A 21,696-nucleotide genomic window follows, 5' to 3' on the forward strand; every position below is an offset into this window, starting at 1 on the left:
GAGTCGACGCTCTTACTCCACCAGCGAAGGTGGGAGTAAGAGCCGTCGACGGGAAGCCGCGGAGGTCGATTTTGCCGCCGTCCTCACAGCTATTCGCGTCACTGAATTTGCGTATCTTAAATCGACCCCCCCCCCCCCCACCCCCCGTAGTGAAGACATAGCCTGAGGCTGGGAGAGCTATAGCTCAAATTTCAACCTCCGGTTAAAACATCACATTCCAAGCCCAACTACTGCCAATGTTTCCTAGGGAAAAAGAAATATATCTGATATTTCTTATGTTAAGCAAGCAGAATTTTTTTCTTAAATCTAAGGCGGTCTTTTCTCATAATAAAGGAATATCCAGAACAATTTTTGGTGGTATGAAAAACAAACTAGCCACAGTAAATATAGCAAACCGTTACAATAAAGTGATTGTGGCAATTACCAAAATTCCTCCTTCCAAAACTGATTAGAAGATACTGACAAACTCAGAATGCCATACATAAAACCAGTATCATCTGCCTTCGTTTTGGCTTCTCTTTTGGTCAAGATCAAGTGGCATGTTGAGCCAAAGGGTCATACAGGCATAATTCTTGAGCCTATTGTAGATCAAACGGTAGGGATGCAGCATTAAAAAGCTACATCCAAACAGAGAAATGCCATCCAGCTGAGCATGAGACATCACAAACTTGTCCAGTGTGCTCATGGACATGTAGATTCAAACATCTAACCTTACATTTCACTTCCTTTAATGTCAAGGCAAACGAATGAAGCAAACAGTGCCTTAACTTCCTCTTGCTTTCTGCTGACTTTCATAGAAATCAAAATAACTATTAAAATGAAACTTTTGTATGAAAGGCTAACTTTTCTTTATCTTGAAGTTTTAAATCCTCACAGAAGCCCAGAAGTTGAATAGTCACCACATACTGCAACCATAATTTTTACTAAGCATAGTAGTTTGCTCTTAAACATTTAGGGAGGGTAGCAAAGGCAGGTCTTCCCCCTTTTAAATGGGGGTAAATATACCATTTGTTAAGGAGGTTCACAACTGGAGATGCTTCTGGATCATAAGGTAGCATTGATGGCCAAAAAGCACTGCTATGTACATCTGATCAGACTTACAGCTTTTCATCTTGAAGGGAGACCTAGCCACAGTTACCCATGCCTTTATCATATCGAGATTTGACGATGCATTCTATGGGAGCTGCATTAGAAGACCATTCTGAAGTTGCAGCCAATATGAGAGCAGCAATATCAGCTATCGGCATTGGCTGCTGATTTCCTTTTGGGTGCCATTTTGTGTGGTGTTTGATCTTATATAGCCCTGTATGTATGGTTTGGGATCTGGCTACTTAAGAGACTGCCTTTGTCTCTCCATTGTCACACCACCTCAAATCAGCTGAGGTACTCTCAGTTTCTGGTTTTGAAAGTTTGGGAACTGTTCTGGTAGCAGGATGATTGAGTTCACTACTCCTTCACACATTGAACTGAGAGCTCCAGATAAGTTTACATTAAAGGCATGATGTAAGGCTCATTTGTTTTCTAGGGAAAGCTATATTGGATGGATTTTTGGATGGACTTGTTCAGTTAAATTCTGAAGGAAATAGTATCTTTTATTAACCTGTTTTAGCGTTGCTCCTAGCAATGCTTGTACATGTCATCAGTGAGGCATGTTAGGCACACTTTTTTTAAAATTTCAAACTCTATTAATAAAGTGCTACTCAGTCTAGTTTTACTGTAGTGATGTGTAGAATGTGATGTCTAGTCTTGTGTAGAATATGAAGATCAGAAAAATGGTATTTTAAACCTTTTTATGTCCTCCTTAGAGTTTTAAATTAAAATTGGCTCTTGTCCACAGGTAAATGTGCGGAATGGGATGACCCTACATGATTGTCTTATGAAGGCGCTCAAAGTCAGAGGTCTGCAGCCAGAATGCTGTGCAGTTTTTCGACTTTTTAATGAACAAAAAGGGTAAGAAGCTGTGTAGTAAATCAGAGAAACAATTTTAACATCCTGTTGGATTTTTTCAAATCCTGGTTTTAAACTAGCAGAAACTGTGGTTTCTTCCCCCATTTTTGCTAATTTCTTTAGAAGTCTAACTTGGCTGTGAAGACTCTCTTCATGCTTTCTTTGCTCTTCTCAGATTTCTTATTCAAAAAGCCACTCCTTAAGCATGCTGAATGATGTAAGAAATTAAATGTTAGTTTTATTTAAATGCTCATACTTCTGGAAGATTTCTATGCAACTGTGTATGCGCAGATTTCTTTGCTTCCCTGCAGAAAAATGACTTTCTGATGGGGAAGCAAAGGGAAGCCTCAAGAGCAGTTATGTGCCCCTCCCCAGCAGTGTGGGCACGTTGTTTCGGGTGCCTGGAGCAGCCGGTGGAGAGGTAAATCACCGCAGGGGTGGGGTGAGGCCCTGGGGAGACCCCGACCGATGGCTCCTACCCTGCGCCAGGCTCAGCTGCTAGTCCCAGCTGGGCTGGGGGCAGGGGAAGATGAGACTTCCTCTTCCCTGTAAGGAGCAGCCAGGGCTGGGTCAGACCCACCCCCAGAAACCTCCCCTCACTGTAGGAACCCCCAACGAGCTCCTGTGTATTCAGATCCCCCCCACCCGAACCACCCAGTGATCCACCCACACCCAGATTGCCCCACACAGAACCCTCTCACCCCACACCTGGATCCCCCCCACTAAGCCCCTCCACATTTGGATCCTGCCAGGCTCAGCCTGTCTACCCACACCTGGTGTGCCTGGCGCAGAGGGGCAAGGCCCTGGGGTGTTTCTGGGGCAAGGCCAGCCTTTGTACAGTGTCAGAGATGGGTGCAGCCTCACCACCAAGTCCATGTCTGGGGGGTGGGGTTCAGAGTGATCTCCCATCTCCATGCAGCCAGTGGCCTGTGCTCCCCACTGCCATGCTGGAGCCTCCACATTTATTTATTGTCAAATAAAATTTGCAAAACTTTGCAGAATTTTTATTTTTTGGCACAGAATTTTTAATTTTTTGGTGCAGGATTCCCTCAGGAATAATGCAAAGGATTTTATATACACCATGGAAAATGCGTACACTTCTGTCTCAAAACTGAAGAAGGAAAAACCTGAGTTAGCTGCTTTTTACAGACTTTTTTTATATCACTCTAATCTAGCTAGATTGTGTTCAAATTTGAACATACAATATTTTCTTCCTGCATTTGAAGATAGCTCACTTCAGCATTATATGTGCTTGACTCCTCCAAATAAGGATCCTTGTATTCAATTTTAATGTTATAAATTCCTCTGGAAATTTTAAAATGTTATGGATTTAAGTCTCATCTCAGGTATTCCTTTGCGTTTTGTAGGGCCGAGGAGGTGCTGCTATTAAATACCAAATGATTATTTTACAAGCTGAGAGAGTGAAGGTATCTCATTGAGTTAATGTATTAACTTCACACCTCGGAAGACTTGGGCTCAGTGCTTTTTGAAGCCGCAATCATGAGACAGTCATTTGTGGGTATTCATCTCTGTATAACTGAGTCTGCACTGAGGTCTCAAGTAACTTTGGAGCTAAAGCACATAATATGGTTTCTATATCACTTTAAATTTGCCATTCATAATTTGGTACATTTGTTTATAAAGATATTTCTACGGTGCCCATCACCATAGCATCTGGATGCCTTATATCTTATAAAAACAATCAAAATATATGACAACCCACGTAGGGTATTTAACTGCTATTGCTGAAAAATTGGAAATCACTTACAATTCTGTGTTTAAAAAAAAAACAAACCTACTGAAATACCATTCATTCTAAGAGGTTGGTTGTATTTGTTTTCATGTTACAGGAGCATGTATTACAGTTTATATTATTGAATAGACCTGTTTATTCTCACTTCTCAAATTTTTTCCCTTTTTTAGCAAAAAAGCACGCTTGGATTGGAATACAGATGCTGCCTCCTTGATTGGAGAGGAACTGCAAGTAGATTTCCTTGATCATGTTCCACTTACAACACACAACTTTGTAAGTTTAGTTTTCTTCTGTATTTTGAATGCAGGATGCTGGTTCAGTTGACTTTCTAAACATGGGAAGCAACTTTAGATCTTGATGCTACAGTATCATCTCTCCCAATAAAATACGTTAATTAATAAAACCAGAATGACAACAACAACCCCAGATTATTTACAGGTGTTAGTTCCCTAATCTCAGTGATTTTTCAGACCTGGCCTAGAACATGTGGTAACGCCCTCTTTCATTTACAATAGTAGTAATGAAATAAAATTCTGATCCTCTGTCAGGTTTTTAAGCAGAGTTTTCTTTACACTCCAGTTGACAGTATTTTCTAATCCCAAAACAGAATGGATGTCTTCACCTTAGTCTTTATTTCAGAAAATTGAATAATTTCTCTTACATGTTCAGTAAAATGCGCACCACTTATGCAAAGAGAAAGTATTCATGGTTTCTTTGGCATGCATGTTCACTTGCTTTGATGGTATCAGCTGGACAATGATTGTTACTAGAATAAGGTGTTGCTTTTTGGGCTAGCAATAGTCCTAAACAAATTCATGAAATGTCTGTATCTGGTGACTGACTGTCTTCATCACCTGGGTTTATCCTGTGTATCTATAGGTGCATGATTGGCTTCTAAGGATATGGCCTTCTCAGGGGTGGTTCAGGTTCTGAAAATGACTTGCATTTGGAGCCTGTGGGTTCTTCAGTCAAAAAAATCAATGATGAAGCCCACTTATAGAGTCTGTTATAGAGGCTTGTTGTTTTTTTCAGGGTGTTAAGCATGTTGATGTCCTGCAAATTCATGACATCTCTTTGCCAGGCTGTATATGAGGCTATGTTCACAATTTGACAGAATTTTGTTCTCTCAGGAGGTGAGAGACTCTTTGATTATAGTTTCTTCCCAACAGCATGCTATGGGATTCCTTTGCTTGGGATCAAGTCAATACCCTACTCAGTAGAGATAGGGCAACAGATCTATCCAAGCAGGGTTGGAGTTCTGATCTATGTCAACTCTAAGTCTGTGGTACTTAGAAGCAAAGGAAAGCCAGGCTACGTTTAATTGTGTGGGAAGGGAGAGCAATAAGGTTAGCTCTCAAGGCCTTTCTTCCTTCTATCAAGATGGAATATGGCCAGATTTTTTCACAATGTGACCATGCATTATCTAAATTGATGGGCAACTTCATTCCAATCTTCTCTGTCAAGATTTGATTTTTCCATAGGGATATTGGATAAAGACTGAAACCCTTCTGATACGTCAGGCAGGACTAACCATTTTTTTAGCAGATTATGTCAGTTAGAAAGGTTATGATTGACACAACGATGCCTCATTTATTTGATCCATTGTTCTGTTTGGGGTAAGTCACAAGTGGACTTGTTTGTAACCAGACAGAACAGAAAGTGCAAAATCTTTTACTCCACAGTGGGCAGGGACCCAGATTTGGATCCTGCCTTTATTGTACATTGTGGGGGAAAGGACTGTTGTATGCCTTGCTTCCCAAAAGTCTTGGTAAAGAGATGTCAAGATGCTTAAAAACACCAACGTTCACCTAAAAAGAAATTTGCCATAAGGAATATAACTACTAAATAGCATTCTTTTGTGCATAGCTTATATACTTTTATACACACAATTATTAAAAAAAAAAAAAAAAAAAAAAAAAAAAAAAAAAGTCCAAGGTGATGTGATTGGTGCTTTACATGAAGGAAGTTTTAGACTCTTAATTGAAGTCAATATCAAAACTCCCAAGCACCTTATTGGCAACAAGATGGTGCTCTGAATCTTGCAAGGATACACTTAAATTTCAGTATTAAATAGCTAAGTAAAGAGCTCACCAAATGACTACAAAATATCCATAATTGTAACAGCACAAATACACAAACTTTCTCAAATGTAGTGGTAAGTTCAATATTTGGTTTGGAGCAGTTTTATAGTAAGTTTTCATTCATGATTTTACAGTTAATTTTTGCCAGATCCTTAGGTATTCATCTGAGCCACTTGACAGAGCTGTTACCATAATGGGGTGTGTGTGTGTGTGTGTTTGTGTACACATTTTAACCATTTAACTTGTGTTCTAGGCTCGGAAGACATTTCTAAAGCTTGCCTTCTGTGACATATGCCAGAAGTTCCTGCTAAATGGGTTCCGATGTCAGACATGTGGCTACAAATTCCATGAACACTGCAGCACTAAAGTCCCAACCATGTGTGTGGACTGGAGCAATATCAGGCAACTCTTGTAAGAACTTTTAATTATTAATACTAACAGTCTCTGTGACTGAAGAATCTCAGACTCAGTCTCAATATCAGTGAGTGTTATGGTTTGTTGAGCAATGTAATATGTAAAAAGATGTGTATTGATGTGATGAAATAACCATCAGTATCTGCTCCCAGCCAGTTTATACAGTAAGACTATTGGAAGTATATTAGGCTCTTTTTATAAAATAATATTCTGGGACAAGCAGACAAAGACATGGCAGATGTCCAGCTAATTTCTTTAGTGTCACCTCAAAGTTCATTCAACATGGAAGTATGCAAGAGTTCCTTGTACAACTCATTTTTGTCTAAGAAAAAAATTAACCCTTTTGACATAGAGCACTATTGGTACTATGGGGCTTTTGAAAATTTGACACCAGAGATCCCATAGTCCTTTTGAAACTCAACGAAATTTAGGCTTCTAAGGCCATGCCTACTGTAGTCCTTATGTCAGCAAAACTTTTCTCGCCCAGGGGTGTGACATCCCCTCCACCCCCCCCCCCCGCGCGACATAAGTTTTGCCAGCATAAGCACTCATGTGCACTATGCTATGTCGATGGGAGACGCTCTCCCGCCAGCATAGTTACCACCGCTCATTGAGCTGGTTTTATTATGTCGACGGGAGAATGCAGTTACTTGAGCACTCTTACAGCGGCACAGCTGTATTGGTACAGCTGTGCTGCTGTAAACTTGTAAGTATAGATATGGCCTAAGTCATCAAGAGGTTTCTGAAAATTTTATCCTTGGTTCTTATTAGGAAGCTGCACCAGTGTAACTAAATCAACTTAAAATAAATTTAATTATACTGCTACTGAAGCCTAGTGCAGATGGAATTAAACCTATTTAAATGAATAAAATGGTTCAAGTACATCTATATTAGTAGTTTTATATTAGTTTAACTAAATTTAGTTGTGTAGGTACACACTTTCTAATGTAGACCAGCCCAAAGAGTGTAGGATAAATTGTAGGATTCAGTGCTAACTTCTAAACCTCCCTTAGCTCCTTTGCACTAGCAGTTTGGTGTTGAATGTCATGCCAGGAAAGGCTAATACCCAAAGTTTAATTTAGAAGTAACACTTAGAAAAAATCATTAGGTCTGTAAGGACATATAGGGGTTTATTGGTCATGGAGCACACCATAAGCTTAAAGACAGAGCAGGAAAACAAACTTTGTATAAATATGGATAAATATAATATTTTGCATGATAGCAATCAACCATAATGCAAAAACAGAAACCTAAAATGATACCTTTTTCTGTAGCATTGATCAGGATGTAATGTAGTACTTACTTAATTGTAATTCTTTTTGTTGATATTTCAGATTGTTCCCTAATTCAAATATCAGTGACAGTGGTGTCCCTGCACTACCTCCCTTGACAATGCGACGGATGCGTGAGTCTGTCTCCCGGATGCCTGTTAGGTAAGCTATTTCCACTACTTTTTGTTCTGGGAAGTATAGTTTCAATAAAATGGAATGATCATGTAATACTGGTGATGGACAGAATACGCTAAAACAACATCACTTTAGTTTTAAGGCTGAAATGCTAATATCTGTTTGCATTTAGAAATTGTAAATAAGATATGTAATATCCCGCTTTTCTACAGTTCCTAGAATTAAGAAACACTTGCACCTGGGATTGCCGGCTTTGAATTTTTAGTCTTGAGGTTTTAAATCAGATCATTAAAGGTGTGGGGGGGTTTTGTTTTTGTTTTTTTAAATATTTTTGATACTGTTGTGTCTTTAAAAATATCAGTATCAAAAAGTAATATGCTGTAGAATATAGGTTCCTTCAGACAGTATTGTGCCAATAGCCCCATTAGAACACAACCAGTCATGTAGTACGTGTGTGAAAATGGATGATTCATTTGTTTTGCATGAGTCATATATAGAAGCTTTTAAAACACCATCAGTTTTGATACTACATGTTCTTACTGTTTAACCTAAGTAGAGGGATTTTAAAAGGAAACAGTATATAATAGGTTAAAGAAAATATACCATCCTTGAAATTCTGAAAATTAAAGAAAATGTGTGTCGATTTAGATGCTAAATGCATATTCTCCTTCCATGCAGCATATCCTCTGACCCTTACTTCACACTTGGGTCCCTTTCCCTGCAGTATTAGAGACTGATGAGGTTAGGCCAGGCCAGAAGTGTATGCCCCTGTTTGGTAATTCTTTGCTTCAGCTGTAATCCAGTATTGGCCGTATGTTAGAGAAATTACATTCTTTATTTAACCACTGTTGTTTGATTTCTATAGAACTGTATTGGGCTCCTTTTAGCTGGTATTAGGATCCATGACTTCCTTGTAAGCTGTTCTGTGTGAACAGTTGAACAGTCCCAGCAATCTATTTCCCCTTCCCAAACTATAATTCTCACAGCAACTTAAAACTATTTTTTAAACTCCTAAAAATTGACTAGGCTTGAAAGAAGGGTCTTGCTTAAATTTCACAGATCTGTATTAATTCTAACTGAGCTAGTATTTTAACAACTGATTAAATGTGAGCTGGCAGGAGTTGAGATGAAGAGTAACAAATTAAATAATGGCAAAAATACCACAGACTGCTGCTGAATGTGCCAGGCAGGTATTGCCAACTGTTAAAACCTTGCTTAAAACCCTTTGATTTTGTTCCTAAATTAAATTGGGCAAAATCCAACTGGCTAAATAGCTTAGTCAGCAAATAGTACTAATCCTTCCTGGATTCTGTGTGTTTTTGTTTTTAGGCAAGATGTACTATACGGTAATTTACAACTAGTATAGAAAGAAAAATGAACTGTGACTTATTTTCTCCCTCTCCTCATGTTAGTTCCCAGCACAGATATTCTACGCCTCATGCCTTCACATTCAACACATCAAATCCTTCCTCTGAGGGCTCCCTTTCCCAAAGACAGAGATCTACATCCACCCCAAATGTCCATATGGTCAGCACTACCATGCCTGTAGACAACAGGATAATTGAGGTAATATGCTGAATAAGAAATTGTGTAGAGCTCATCTAAAACTACTACTGGTTATTTAACCAGTATTTTAATTGTTGTTGCTATTTTCTGCTTAACATCTTCCCTTAGTTTGGTAAGTGGTGAAAGCCCAGGGTGACCAATGTCTGCCTAGAGGTTTAAGTATCTTATCTTTCATGCTTGCAGCCTCTCACCTTTGCTAAAGTTTTTAACAGGTTTTGTGCTGCTTTACAAAGAATTGGTGGAGCCTAATGTTAAGAAGTTTAACAGATCACTCTTACTGCGCAAGAGCATGACCAGATTTGGTGCACAGCTGCTTACTGTTGGTCATTTGGAATGTATTCTTTGCCATTTAAAAAACATAAACTCACATGCAAATTGATAAATCAGTCAGATGGTGGTGCATATCTGCATGCCAGTTGCAAAGAATGAATATTAAAGGCAATGCCTCTTGTGCTATGCAGTCCATTAGACCTATACTTAGAGTATGTCTTCACTACCGGCTGGATCAGTGGGCAGTGATCGATCCAGCGGGGATCGATTTATTGTGTCTAGTCTAGACGCGATAAATCGATCCCCGAGCGCTCTCCCCTCGACTCCTGTACTCCAGTTCAGCAAGAGGTGCAGGCAGAGTTGACAGGGGAGCGGCAGCAGTTGACTCACCGCAGTGAAGACATCACAGTAAATTGATCCAAGTACGTCGACTTCAGCTACGTTATTCACGTAGCTGAAGTTGCGTAACTTAGATCGATCCCGCCCCCCAGTGTAGACCAGGCCTTAGTATTAAGGACCCTAGAATTACGTGGTAAGGTTCAGCACAGCTGAGATTCTCCTTCCTTCTACTTTCTTTCAAACTTCTATTCTTTTTGTAGATTGGCAGTGCAGTCAAGCCTGAAACAGGAGCTCTAGTTGCTATTAGGTGTTATTAATGTTAAAACTCACTGGGGGCGGGGGGAGGCTTGCAGGAAGAGGAGCATGACCTGCACAGCTCCTACCAACCAGAGCCCTTTATTCTAATAGATTTTGGAACTTCTCAGGACACATCCCTAGCTGCAGAGTTGTAAGATACACAGAAAGGTTTGCTGCCTTTGGTTCCTCTGGCACACCTCCAAAAGGGCTCATGAGGGAGCTTCTCTTCTGAGCACCTTTGGACTCTATAGCTGGGGAAAGATGCCTGTATGTCAGAGCCTCTAAGCTCTTTTTGGAGCAGAAGCTATGTTCAAGGTGGGCTTTAAAGGGGAAGTACCTTTCCTTTTTTTTTGTTTGTTTTCCTTGGCCACTGTCTCATTCCCTCTTCACCAAGCTCCATTGCTGACCATATTTATGTCACAAAAATTACTCACAGGGTAGTTTTACAAATAGGCAAATGTATTATACAACCATCTACATTCCCTAATAATTGTGTAGTACACAGGGCTTTGACGAATACACTGTCATCTTGTGTTTCATATAATGTAATGATGAGATGCCACTCTTTATCCCTTCCCACCTTTTTAATATCTTAAAGGATTGTGAATGAAGTAATGTAAATGTGCAGTTTCCAGAAACAAATAGCTTTTTACATAATCTTGGAAGGTGTTTCACACAGTGTTGAATGGAAAAGACTGGTTTTTAATAAAGTAGTTTTCAAAAATGTGGGCATTAATATTCTCACTGTAGTTTAAAACTATACTTACTAGAGAGAAAAATATAACCTGCACAGAGCTAATGAATAAAGCTGCTTTTTCTTTCCTCGAGTTCCGGATCGTTTGTTTTTATTCATTCATCTTAGCAACTGAAAACTATTATTTTTTACTACTTCCTCTGTTCTTTTCTTTATTTCTCATTGCTTTGTATTAGAACAACAGCTTGAATGCTTCTCCCAGTTCCTGGTGCAGACGATTTTGTTTGAGGGGAAGAGTAGGTATTTTTCTTCATGCCTTTGCTTTCTTGCAATTAACAGCATTTGTAAGACTGTAAACCACAGTAATGGCTAAGTGAAATTATTAATCTAAAATTAGTTTAATAAAGATGTTGGTATGGCATGTTTGTTTTGGTTCAGTTCTAATATGTGAGTACGGTAGTTGGAGGTGATACCTGGGCAGAATAGTTTCAGTCATGAGTTAAGTTGATAATTCTACAGACAGTGAAATTCGTCTTTGTGTTAACCCATTCACTTTAGTAGGTTTACACTAACAAAGCATTGGCCCCACTATGTTTAAAATAAAATCTTGTCTCAAACACGTCCTTTAATGTACTGTCTGGCCTTTTCTCTGGGAATTGTTTTGGTGAATTATAGCATGGCCACACCAAGATGATATAGCCAAGTAAAAACCAAGATTAAATAAATAGTGTGCTCATGGAGTCACATTGCTTGAGGCCAGAAGGTACCGCCAGATCATCTAGTCTGACCTCCTGTATATCACAGGCCACCACCACCACCCACATACAAAGTCCAACAACCATAATTAGATCAAAGTATTGCAGCCCACAGGAGACTAGACTATTAGGTGCCACAGCCAGAGAATAGGAAGCCTGAGGTGCACCTGTACCCAAAGCCCCTGCAGTGGCAGAGAAATGATTGTCAGGTGTACCCAGATAATCCTGGCAAGTGAGCCACCTTGCACTACTCGTACTTCGCATAAAGATTAGGTGTAAATGACAAATTATGGTACTGGTGTATAATATATGTATATGTGATTACTCAAAAGAGCACCTATATTATTTCCGTGACTAAAAAGATTCAGCAGAGGTTAATATTTTCCCTTTAGCCCAAACTGAGAGAAAATAAAATTATTGAAGTGCAGTGGAAGTGCTGTTTTTCTTAGAAATCAGGTGTATGTATATGTAAATCTAAAAATATAACTTCTTTTAAAATGGCTTTCTTTAAAGTAGCTGAGTTTTTCAACTCATTTGACTGAAATTACACTCCAGGGCAGCTGTACAAAATCCATCTCTGGTACTGATTGCAGGTTCTTATAAAGTTTTCTGCTTTCTGCCTGGTTGTCTCTGTTCTTGAACAGGTAGTATAATGCAAGAATGCTTCAAAGAGTTAGATTTGTGCATATTGTAATCTGTTGAAGATTAGAGCAGAGAAGCACAGCAGGAATGTGTGAATGTTTTGATTCAAAACACAGGTCATAGGTCAAAGTTTGTTACTAGCCATGACAGCATCCCTTTCTGAATGAATCTTTAGGAATTATAATTAGGACAACTCTTTAAAAATGTGTTGCTTACCTTAATAGAATTAGTATGGATCATCCATAAGCCTTCGTGTAGGGTACTTGTAGATTGTTCTGCTCTGCCATGAAATCTAAATGTCATCTGTTGATAGTTGGTTGGAAGATTTGAATTGACTTTTATTAACTCTTTTTTAATATTTGACATTTCTGTAGTGCATGTTCTTGCTTTGTATAGTATTTAGCCAACTTAAAGTTGTATTTTGGTCAGCGATGTAAATCTTGTGAGAATTTATTTACTTTGGTATTAGAGTGCAAATCTCAATCTTTTGCAGTCTCACATGGTACAGTGGGTGTATGTACTTCCAAAGTGTTTACTGGTTTTAAAGTTTGTTCACATTCTAACAATATTCCCCATTATATGTAGAAGGAATCTCTCTCAATGCAGTACCAAAATAATAATGATTTTCTAAATGCATTCACTGTAGGTAGTAGACCACGGTAGGAATTATGTACCTATCTGAAATTCAGGGGTGCATAACAGTTTCACAAGACAGTACAATGGCTGGGAATATTAAAAACATGTATAGTATTTTCTTTGACAAGGAGGTTCTTATTCAGCAGGAGCGATTGTATATCAATATAGTTTAACTTCCCCATAAAAATTATGTAAATTAATTGTGCGAGCTCATGATTAGAGCCAGGTTGAAAAGGGGGCAAACTAGATGTTTTCAGCAAGTAACAGTTGGATTCTTGTGACTTCTAAAATATCTAAACCATTCTCTTTTGGAAGATACTGGTCAGTAATCTGGTGCCCTGAATCAAAGCTCTTTAGCACCATTTCATGGGTGATCTACATTTTCTGAGATCTGATTTCCAGACCCCTTTCCTCCCTTCACACTTTGTCTGACATCTTATGAAATGTTGATATATATATATATATATATATTTTTTTTTTAATTTATTTTCTCTCCCATTTTAGGATGCAATTCGAAGCCACAGTGAGTCAGGTAAGGTTTCCGTACATAAAATAGTTAGAATTCTTTCTTTTACTCTACATTTATTTTCTCTTGTTCATAATTTCCTGTTTTGTTTTTGTGTATTAAGCTTCACCGTCAGCTCTGTCTGGAAGTCCCAACAATATAAGCCCAACGGGCTGGTCTCAATCCAAAACCCCAGTGCCAGCACAAAGAGAGAGAGCTCCTGGATCCAACACACAAGAAAAAAACAAAATTGTAAGCACTGTAGTATTTGTTCTTCGAGTGATTGCTTGTGCGTATTCCACAGTAGGTGTGCGTGCTCGCCACGTGCACTGGTTCTAGAAGTTTTTCCCATAGCAGTACCTGTAGGGGAGTGCCCTAGCAACCCCTGGAGTGGCGCCTCTATGGTATAAGGGGCGCTGTGCTCTCCCCCCACCCTCAGTTCCTTCTTGCAGCCAGTGAAGGTGCTTTGGAACTGCTCTGCTCCAGTTTTCCTGTAGCTCATCCCCAAAACTGTTTGTTCGTTCAGTGTATGGTACCTGTAGCTAGTTAGCTGTTTAGTTTAGTAAGAGGCCCCTTGCCCCAGGTTTTAAGTCTTGTGACACTTGTAGGCAATCTATGCCACTGAGTGATCCACACGCGGACTGTCTATGCTGTTTGGCGGAAACCCATCTCAGTGATCGCTGCAAGGTTTGCAAGTCATTTAAGCTTCAGACCAAGAGAGAAACGGACATTAGGCTCTGGGCTATTCTGATGGAGTCGGCTCTGACCCCGGCGCGCCGCTCCAAGTCGGCACCGGGCACCGCGGTGTCAGTGTGCGGCGACCCTTCGGCACCATTGACTAGTTGGTACTGCTCCTCGTCCACGGGGCATGCCAAGAAGGCTAGAAAGAGGCCTCCTTCACCGCGGCACCGGAGTAAACCCGCCACACCGGAGGCAGGCGGCCCGGGATGTTATGTCCATGCCGGTACCAGGAGCAACGTCCATGTTGGCCCTGTGCTCCAGAGGCAAGCCGCCTCTTGGATCTCCGCAGTCACCCCTGGCTCGGTACCGCTCTTGGTCGAGGGAATGTTCCCGACGCTGTTCGCTGCCCAGCGACCGTTCAGGGCAAAGTCCACGTGGATCGCCCTCCACACCCACCAGGCTGTCTGGTTGAGTTCCCTCTCCAGACCTCTGAGGAAGGAGTTAGTGGGACGTACATCCTCGGCCCCATGCCCGGAGACCGACCAGGTGGTGGACCCTCTGGTGCCAGTGGACACACAAAGTACCGTGCTGGCCTCCTCACCCTCCCCGGATGAGGCGATTACGGCCCCTCCTCCCTCCATCCTGCAGGAGGACTTTAGGGCCCACCAAGAACTCTTAAAAAGGGTGGCATCAAGCCTCCACCTCCAAGCAGGGGAGATGGAGGAGCCCTCGGACTTCCTGTTTAATGTATTGTGTTCCTCGGCACTGGGCAGGGTGGCCTTGCCTCTCCACGAAGGGGTGGCGAAAATTTCAGATGCCCTGTGGCAAACCCCAGCCTCATTGGCCCCCATCTCTAAGAGAGCGGAACGCAAGTACTTTGTACCCGCCAAGGGGCATGAATACTTATACACCCACACTGCTCCTAACTCCCTGGTGGTAGAGTTGGTCAACCACAGGGAACGGCAGGGCCAACCAACCCCTACCCCGAAAAATAAAGATTCAAGTAGGCTGGACTCATTTGGAAGAAAAATGTATTTGTCCTCGAGCTTCCAGTTACAGTTGGCAAATGACCAGGCTCTCCTGGGCCGGTATGAGCTCAGTCTGTGGGGCTCCCTGCCCAAGTTAGAGGACTCCCTCCAGAAGCGCGACAGGAAGGAATTCAAAGCGCTGGTGGAGGAGGGCACAGCGGCTGCCAGGGCAACCCTGCAGGGAGCTTCGGATGCAGCAGACATGGCCATACTGTCCATGGCCTCCGCGGTGTCCATGAGAAGGGCTTCGTGGCTCCTGCTCTCTGGGCTATCCAGCGAGGCGCAGACCTCCCTGCAGGACCTCCCATTTGGTCATGGTGCAAACGTATTACTTTAAATTATGCACCAAGTGTAGTGTTCATGTGTTGTTAACAATTCAGAGCTGCTGTGTTCAGTTTTAGGGGGAAAAAAGATTTGGAATCAGGAATGCATTTTTCATTCTGCTATACACTTTAAGATGCATGAAATAAGAGGATTAAATCACTTTGTAGCATCCTTTTAAATGTAAGGGATGTCAGTCTGGTGTAAAAGGTGATTCACCATAGAGCTGTTATTTTAACATGAAAGGGCAATTTGAATTATTTTGAATTAGGAGGTAGTGATCTTGTAGTTTTAGGTCCTGGTCTGGGACTTGGGAGATCTGGGTTCAGTTCCTGGCTTTGCCACAGATTTCCTTTGTAACCATGGACAAGTCCCTTGGTCCTCCTCTTTCATACCTCAGTGTTGCTGAGGATTCATTGATGCTTGTGAGGTACTCAGATATGGCAGTGAAGGTCTTATCTAGATGTATGTATTTTGTACACTTCCCCAAACTTCCTAATCAATGCTTTTCTGCTTGTGCTGGTTGTGGTCTTTGGGTACTTTTCCTTAACAGTTGCTGGAGACACTGTCAGTACCTTAAGTATCTTAAAAAAAAAAAAAAATCGCGTTCCAGTTTCAAATTGTCCAGGAACAAATTGCAATAAAGAAGATAACTAGATATGTATTTTTGTCAATAGCTTCAGCAAAATATTGACCAGTGGATGGTATGCACCTAAATGACTTAGATGCTTTGGAAAATAAGTCCTATTGAAATGGAACTTGTGCTTCTAAGTCACTTAGGGACTTCTAAAAATGCCACCCTAGTATCTTGTCAGTTACCATGGGCAATGGGTAGGGCCGTACAAAATTCACGGCCATGAAAAATGCGTCACGGACCGTGAAATCTGGTCTCCCCCATGAAATCTAGTCTTTTGTGTACTTTTACCCTATATTATACAGATTGCATGGGGAGACCAGCATTTCTCAAAATGGGACTTCCTACTCAAAAAAGGGTTGTGGGGGCGTGGGAGGGGGTCGCAAGGTTATTGTAGGGGGGTTGTGGTATTGCCACTCTTACTTTTGCGCTGCCTTCAGAGTTGGGTGGCTGGAGAATGGCAGCTGCTGGCCAGGTGCCCAGATTTGAAGGCAATACAATACAATACCATGCCAATACCATACCATGCCACCCTTTCTGCTGTGCTGCTGCCTTCAGAGTTGGGTCAGGACCCCATCAATTACAACACTGTGAAAATTCAGATTTAAATATGAAATCATGAAATTTATGATTTTTAGAATCCTATGACCGTGAAATTGATCAAAATGGACCACAAATTTGGTAGGGCCCTAGCAATGGGTGCCTTTTGAAATGCATTTAATAAATATTTACCTTTTGTTCAGGAGTATTTTTAATCAGTAGCTGCTCTTATAATTTTTAAGAAGTTGATAGGGTCTGTAAACATTACATTACATTTCATTAATTTAAAAAAAAATTCTTTACTCAATTGTCTTTGAAGATCTAATATCACAATTCTGCTTTTCCCTTGCAACAGTTGATAACATAAGCAGCCAAAATCATCCAGGTAAATGTTGTCTACCTGTTTTTGGTTTTGAGGTTATCAACTGCTGTAAGAGGAACATTGAATCCTGAAATGGGTCCTGCAAAGAAAATGGAGGAACAAACTGGTATGTGTTAGAATACAAGATAACATATTGGCAATTATCTTTGCATTTAGTCAAAGATCACACACAGTGTTGCAGTTCTGCAATTCATCTTTTTAAGACAATATGAATCAAGTTGAGTATATTTTTAGGTGCAATCCTTGAAACATATTGTCCAGGCAGCTAGCCATGTTAACACTTAGGAGAGCTGTCCAAATGGTTGACATGCTTGTGCCTTAAATATGTATTTGTGTTCCAGAGGCCTCGTGGACAGAGAGATTCAAGTTATTATTGGGAAATAGAAGCAAGTGAAGTTATGCTCTCGACCAGAATAGGGTCAGGTTCTTTTGGAACGGTTTACAAAGGCAAATGGCATGGTAAGTACTAAAAACTTAGTTTTGTATTTTTTTTAAATGTTGATACTGTAAAATGGCAGCTATCCAGACAAAGAGAAACTCTGTAATAACACTCTGCACTTTTAGTACTTTTGGTCTGTAGATGTGCACAAAACATAAATTTTCTTGTTTAGTAACTGGTGAAACTGAGGCACAGTAAAGTCATGACTTTTCCATGGTCATGTAGCCAAGTCCATGGCAGAACTGAGAGTAGAATCCAAATCTTACAACTCCATCGTGTGTTCAATATGCTAGAACAGACTTGCCTTATTTTCTTCAATCTAATATGCGATACAATAACTTTTTTCCTGAAAAGGATATTTAGTTGCTAGCAATGGAGTTTGTATTAAGAAATTCCATATCCTGATGCTAAAGACACTAATCTAAATGAATTTTCTCCTACTGAATTTTAGCTAGCTTAGTCATCTTGGTGATCTCAGAGAAAGGAAACAAGCATGTATGACATTTGCAATGGAATTTGGATATGGATGGGAAAATATCTGTTTACATGAGTTTTACTATATGGTGCATAAAAATAGCTACAGTACTTGTAATTGCCAAGTCAATTTAGATCTCAAATGTAGGGTTTGTGTTTAAATAATAATAATAATAATAATGAAAAAAAAGCCCAAGATCAAGAGCAATTTTTCCATAGTTAAAAGAAAAATTAGATTGAAAATATTTTTAAAGGAAAAATATTCTCTGTATATTTTACAGCTCAAAAGTTGCATCGTCATAAATGAGGACTGGACAGTTAAACTGTATAGCAGTTGGTTATAAATAATTAAACTGATTAATTTTCATTGTCCAATTCAAGTGAAATATAGAAACAAACCATTATAACTGGAGAAAGTCAATTTTTAAAATGTCCTTCAATGTAAAATGTTATGAAGAATCTTTTTTGTTTTTGTTTTTTACCTGACATATGCCCTTTACTGAGTTACTTCATGGACCAGATTTTCAGGAAGTTTGGTTTTGTGATTATAAACCTTAAATATATATGTTGCGTGTGCACAATACAGGTAAAGTTATACATGAAGTCCATTATATAACAATAAATGGTTATTTGTATGCTCATCAACTAATGGGGTCTCACACTTGTGCTAGCTGCATGAGAAAATTTGCCCTATTTTTAATAGATCTTTTCAACTATACTAAATAGTAACAAAATGACTTTTTTCTCTTCAGTTATATATAAGTAAAAGTTAAATCTAGTGAGATACAACAGAAGTCACTACGTAGGATCCAGTTTGGTTCTAACTTATGTTTGTCAGTGAAATCAAAATCAGCCTTGTTTACTTGACTTAGGTCTGATTTGGGGTGTGTCACTGACTTTGTTAAACAGCTTTCTGAGAGAGCATATTTTGGCACACATCCTTTTTAATGCAGTTAAATATTGTGATCTTAAATCATTAAGATGGGTTCTTCTTCGAGTGCTTGCTCATATCGATTCCAATTAGGGTGTGCGCGCACCGCGTGAACGATCGTCGGAGAAATTTTCTACCCTAGCAACACCCGGTGGGTTGGCTGTGGAGCCCCCTGGAGTGGCGCCTTCATGGCGCTGGATATATACCCCAGCTGACCCAGCGCCCCCTCAGTTCCTTCTTACCGCCCCTGATGGTCGTTGGAACTGTGGAGCGCGGCATAGCTGTTCTCCACTCTCCCTAGCTTATCCTGTTAATTCTGTAGATAGTTGTAGTTATAGTTGTTGTATAGTTTTAGATAGTTATTCATCTTTGTTCTTAGTAGTTGTAAATAGTTAGCGGGGCTTAAGGGGGTTGTTCTCCCCCCTTTTCCCCCCGGCGCATAGCCGGGCTCATGCCCAAGGCTCCTGGCTTTAAGCCGTGCGCATCCTGCGCTAAGCCTATGCCTACGAGTGATCCGCACGACTCGTGTCTGAAGTGTCTAGGAGAGTCCCATCAGACAGATAAGTGCAAGATCTGTAAGGCCTTCAGACCGAGAACCAAAAAGGAGCGGGACTTTAGGCTTAGGCAGCTCCTCATGGAGGCACTTAGCCCGGATCCTCCCTCGGCGCGACCAGTCCCGGCACCAAGCGCCTCGGTGCGCAGCACCCCTGCGGCACCGACCGGTACTGCACCGCGGGCAGAATCGGACAAGGCCTCACGGCACTGGCCTCCTTTGGCACCGCGCCCGCCACAGGGCCCTCGGCGCCGTTCCGTGTCTCCGGGACGCAAGAAATCCCGTAAGGCGCAGGAGACTGCTGTCCTCCAGACGCCGGCTCCCCCGGTGCCGGGGGTAGAGCCGCGGCCACCTTTAGAGCGCCAGAAGCAAGTGCCTGCTGCACCGTCGACTCCGGCACCGCGGCCGTTGAGTCCGGTGCGGACTGGATCACCACCTCGGTCGGCGGTGGAGCCTTGTCTTCCGTCCACCCCAGAGACCTTCGCGACGGCGAGAGACCTTATTGCTCTCACGGAGCCGGCGCTGTCCCAACCACCGGCACTGTCGGCTCCTCGCGCAGTGCAATCCAGGGGCAAGCCTGCCCTGGTACGCCCGCTGTCTCAGGACTTGGACTCACAACACCACTCCAGGTCTCGGAGCAGGTCCCGACGCCGCTCGCAGTCCCGGCGCCGACTATCGCCTCGGCACCGGTCGTACTCGCGGCCGAGATCATCTTCGCTGCACCGGTCTACGTCTCGGCACCGTCACGATCATCGGTACCGATCGGACTCAAGACATAGTTCTCGGCACCGGTACGAGCGCCGCTCCAGTTCGAGGGGCCGCTCCCGGTACCATGTCTACTCGCGGTCGTCGTCGTCGTCTAGGTCCAGATCCGGATCTCGGCACCGATCCCGGTACCGCTCACCGGCACCGCGCAGGGACCGATCACCTGCGGACCGGCACCGTATCGTCCTGAGCCGATTCCGATGCGTTCGGCACCGCCTTGGCCCTCGAGATCAGCGTCTCGCTCCTCCGACGGGGCCTCGAGATCGGCATACCCTCCTCAGGGTCAGGCTGCTGCGGCTGACTTGGGCCACTGGCAGGAGGTGGCGGAGGACCCTGCGCAGGGACCTACGCACTGGTCGTTCTGGACTCCTTGGGCGTATCACCAGGCACAGGGGGCTCCACCATCAACCTCCCGCTCGGCACGCTCTGAGCCCAGGGTCCCGGAGGCCACCATCTCCCGTCCTCCCCCAGGGGGCATGGAGGCTCCTGTGCCTACACCACCTGAGACCTTGGACCCAGGGGCAGGCGATGCTCCGCTTCAGGGACCCTTAGAGCAGGACCCTCTGTTAGACCCCTTGCCACCTGAGGCATCCTCCTCATCTTCCCCAGATGAGGCGGTGGCGGGCACAACAGCCTCGGGCCCACCCCCGATAGATCTTCGTGCCCACCAGGACCTATTACGTAGGGTGGCGCGTAATATGGATCTCCAGGCGGAGGAGATAGTAGAGCTGCAGGACCCGGTGGTGAGCATCCTCTCGGCTGATGCCCCATCCAGGGTGGCTTTACCTCTGATTCGGACGATTCAGGCTAATGCCACTACAATATGGCAAACTCCTGCCTCTATTCCACCCACAGCTAGAGGGGTGGAAAGGAAGTACTTCGTCCCTTCCAAGGACTACGAGTACTTATATACTCATCCCCCACCGTGTTCACTGGTGGTGTCATCGGTGAATGCAAGAGAGCGCCACGGCCAGCAGGCTGCAGCGCCCAAATCGAAGGACGCTAAGCACTTCGATTTGTTCGGGCGTAAGGTGTATTCAGCGGGAGGTCTGCAACTCAGAGCGGCAAACCAGCAGGCGCTCTTGAGCCGCTACAACTTTAATTCATGGAACTCTATGGGGAAATTTAAAGAGTTGGTTCCCCAGGACTCAAGGGAAGAGTTCGGGGCCTTAGTGGAGGAGGGTAAGAAGGTGGCGAGGACCTCCTTACAAGCCTCCTTGGACATAGCGGACTCGGCCGCCAGGATGCTGGCCTCAGGTATCGCCATGCGGCGAGTTTCCTGGCTCCAGGTCTCGGGCTTGCCTCCGGAACTGCAGCAGACTCTGCAGGATTTACCCTTTGAGGGCCACGGGCTGTTCTCGGAGAAGATGGACTCTCGGCTGCAGAGCCTCAAAGACTCGAACGATCATGCGCTCCCTGGGGATGCATGTCCCAGGGCCCCAGCGCAGACCCTTTAGGCCACAGCCTCAAAGGTTCTACCCTCCCCCACCTCGTCCGAAACAGGACTTCGCCAGAAGGCGGGGACGAGGTGGTAGGCGAAGGTCGACCGGTCCTCAACCCGGTCAGAACCAGGGCCCACCTAGACCACCTTCAGGCCCTAGGCAAAACTTTTGAAGGTACGGTCGAGGACGGCGCCCCAGCCA

The 21,696-nt window shown here is 42.8% G+C and overlaps 1 protein-coding gene across 9 annotated transcripts in view; it reads left to right on the forward strand.

Moving 5' to 3' along the window:
- Nucleotides 1–21,696, forward strand: part of RAF1 (Raf-1 proto-oncogene, serine/threonine kinase) — a 98,400-nt gene that overhangs the window by 40,258 nt on the left and 36,446 nt on the right. For 5 of the 9 annotated variants that reach the window (XM_026656663.1, XM_029912577.1, XM_026656662.1 and 2 more), the window contains 9 exons: nt 1,838–1,950; nt 3,871–3,973; nt 6,035–6,192; nt 7,530–7,628; nt 9,014–9,167; nt 11,004–11,063; nt 13,305–13,332; nt 13,430–13,557; nt 17,233–17,350. In XM_026656663.1, coding sequence (XP_026512448.1) covers nt 1,838–1,950; nt 3,871–3,973; nt 6,035–6,192; nt 7,530–7,628; nt 9,014–9,167; nt 11,004–11,063; nt 13,305–13,332; nt 13,430–13,557; nt 17,233–17,350 — 961 coding nt within the window. The remainder of the gene's footprint in view (nt 1–1,837; nt 1,951–3,870; nt 3,974–6,034; nt 6,193–7,529; nt 7,629–9,013; nt 9,168–11,003; nt 11,064–13,304; nt 13,333–13,429; nt 13,558–17,232; nt 17,351–21,696) is intronic. The other 4 variants (XM_026656666.1, XM_029912578.1, XM_026656669.1 and 1 more) reach the window with 3 other exon arrangements.

The sequence above is a fragment of the Terrapene carolina genome, unplaced genomic scaffold, assembly GCF_002925995.2.
Source record: "Terrapene carolina triunguis isolate 2854851 unplaced genomic scaffold, T_m_triunguis-2.0 Scaffold232, whole genome shotgun sequence".
NCBI lineage: Eukaryota > Metazoa > Chordata > Testudines > Emydidae > Terrapene > Terrapene triunguis.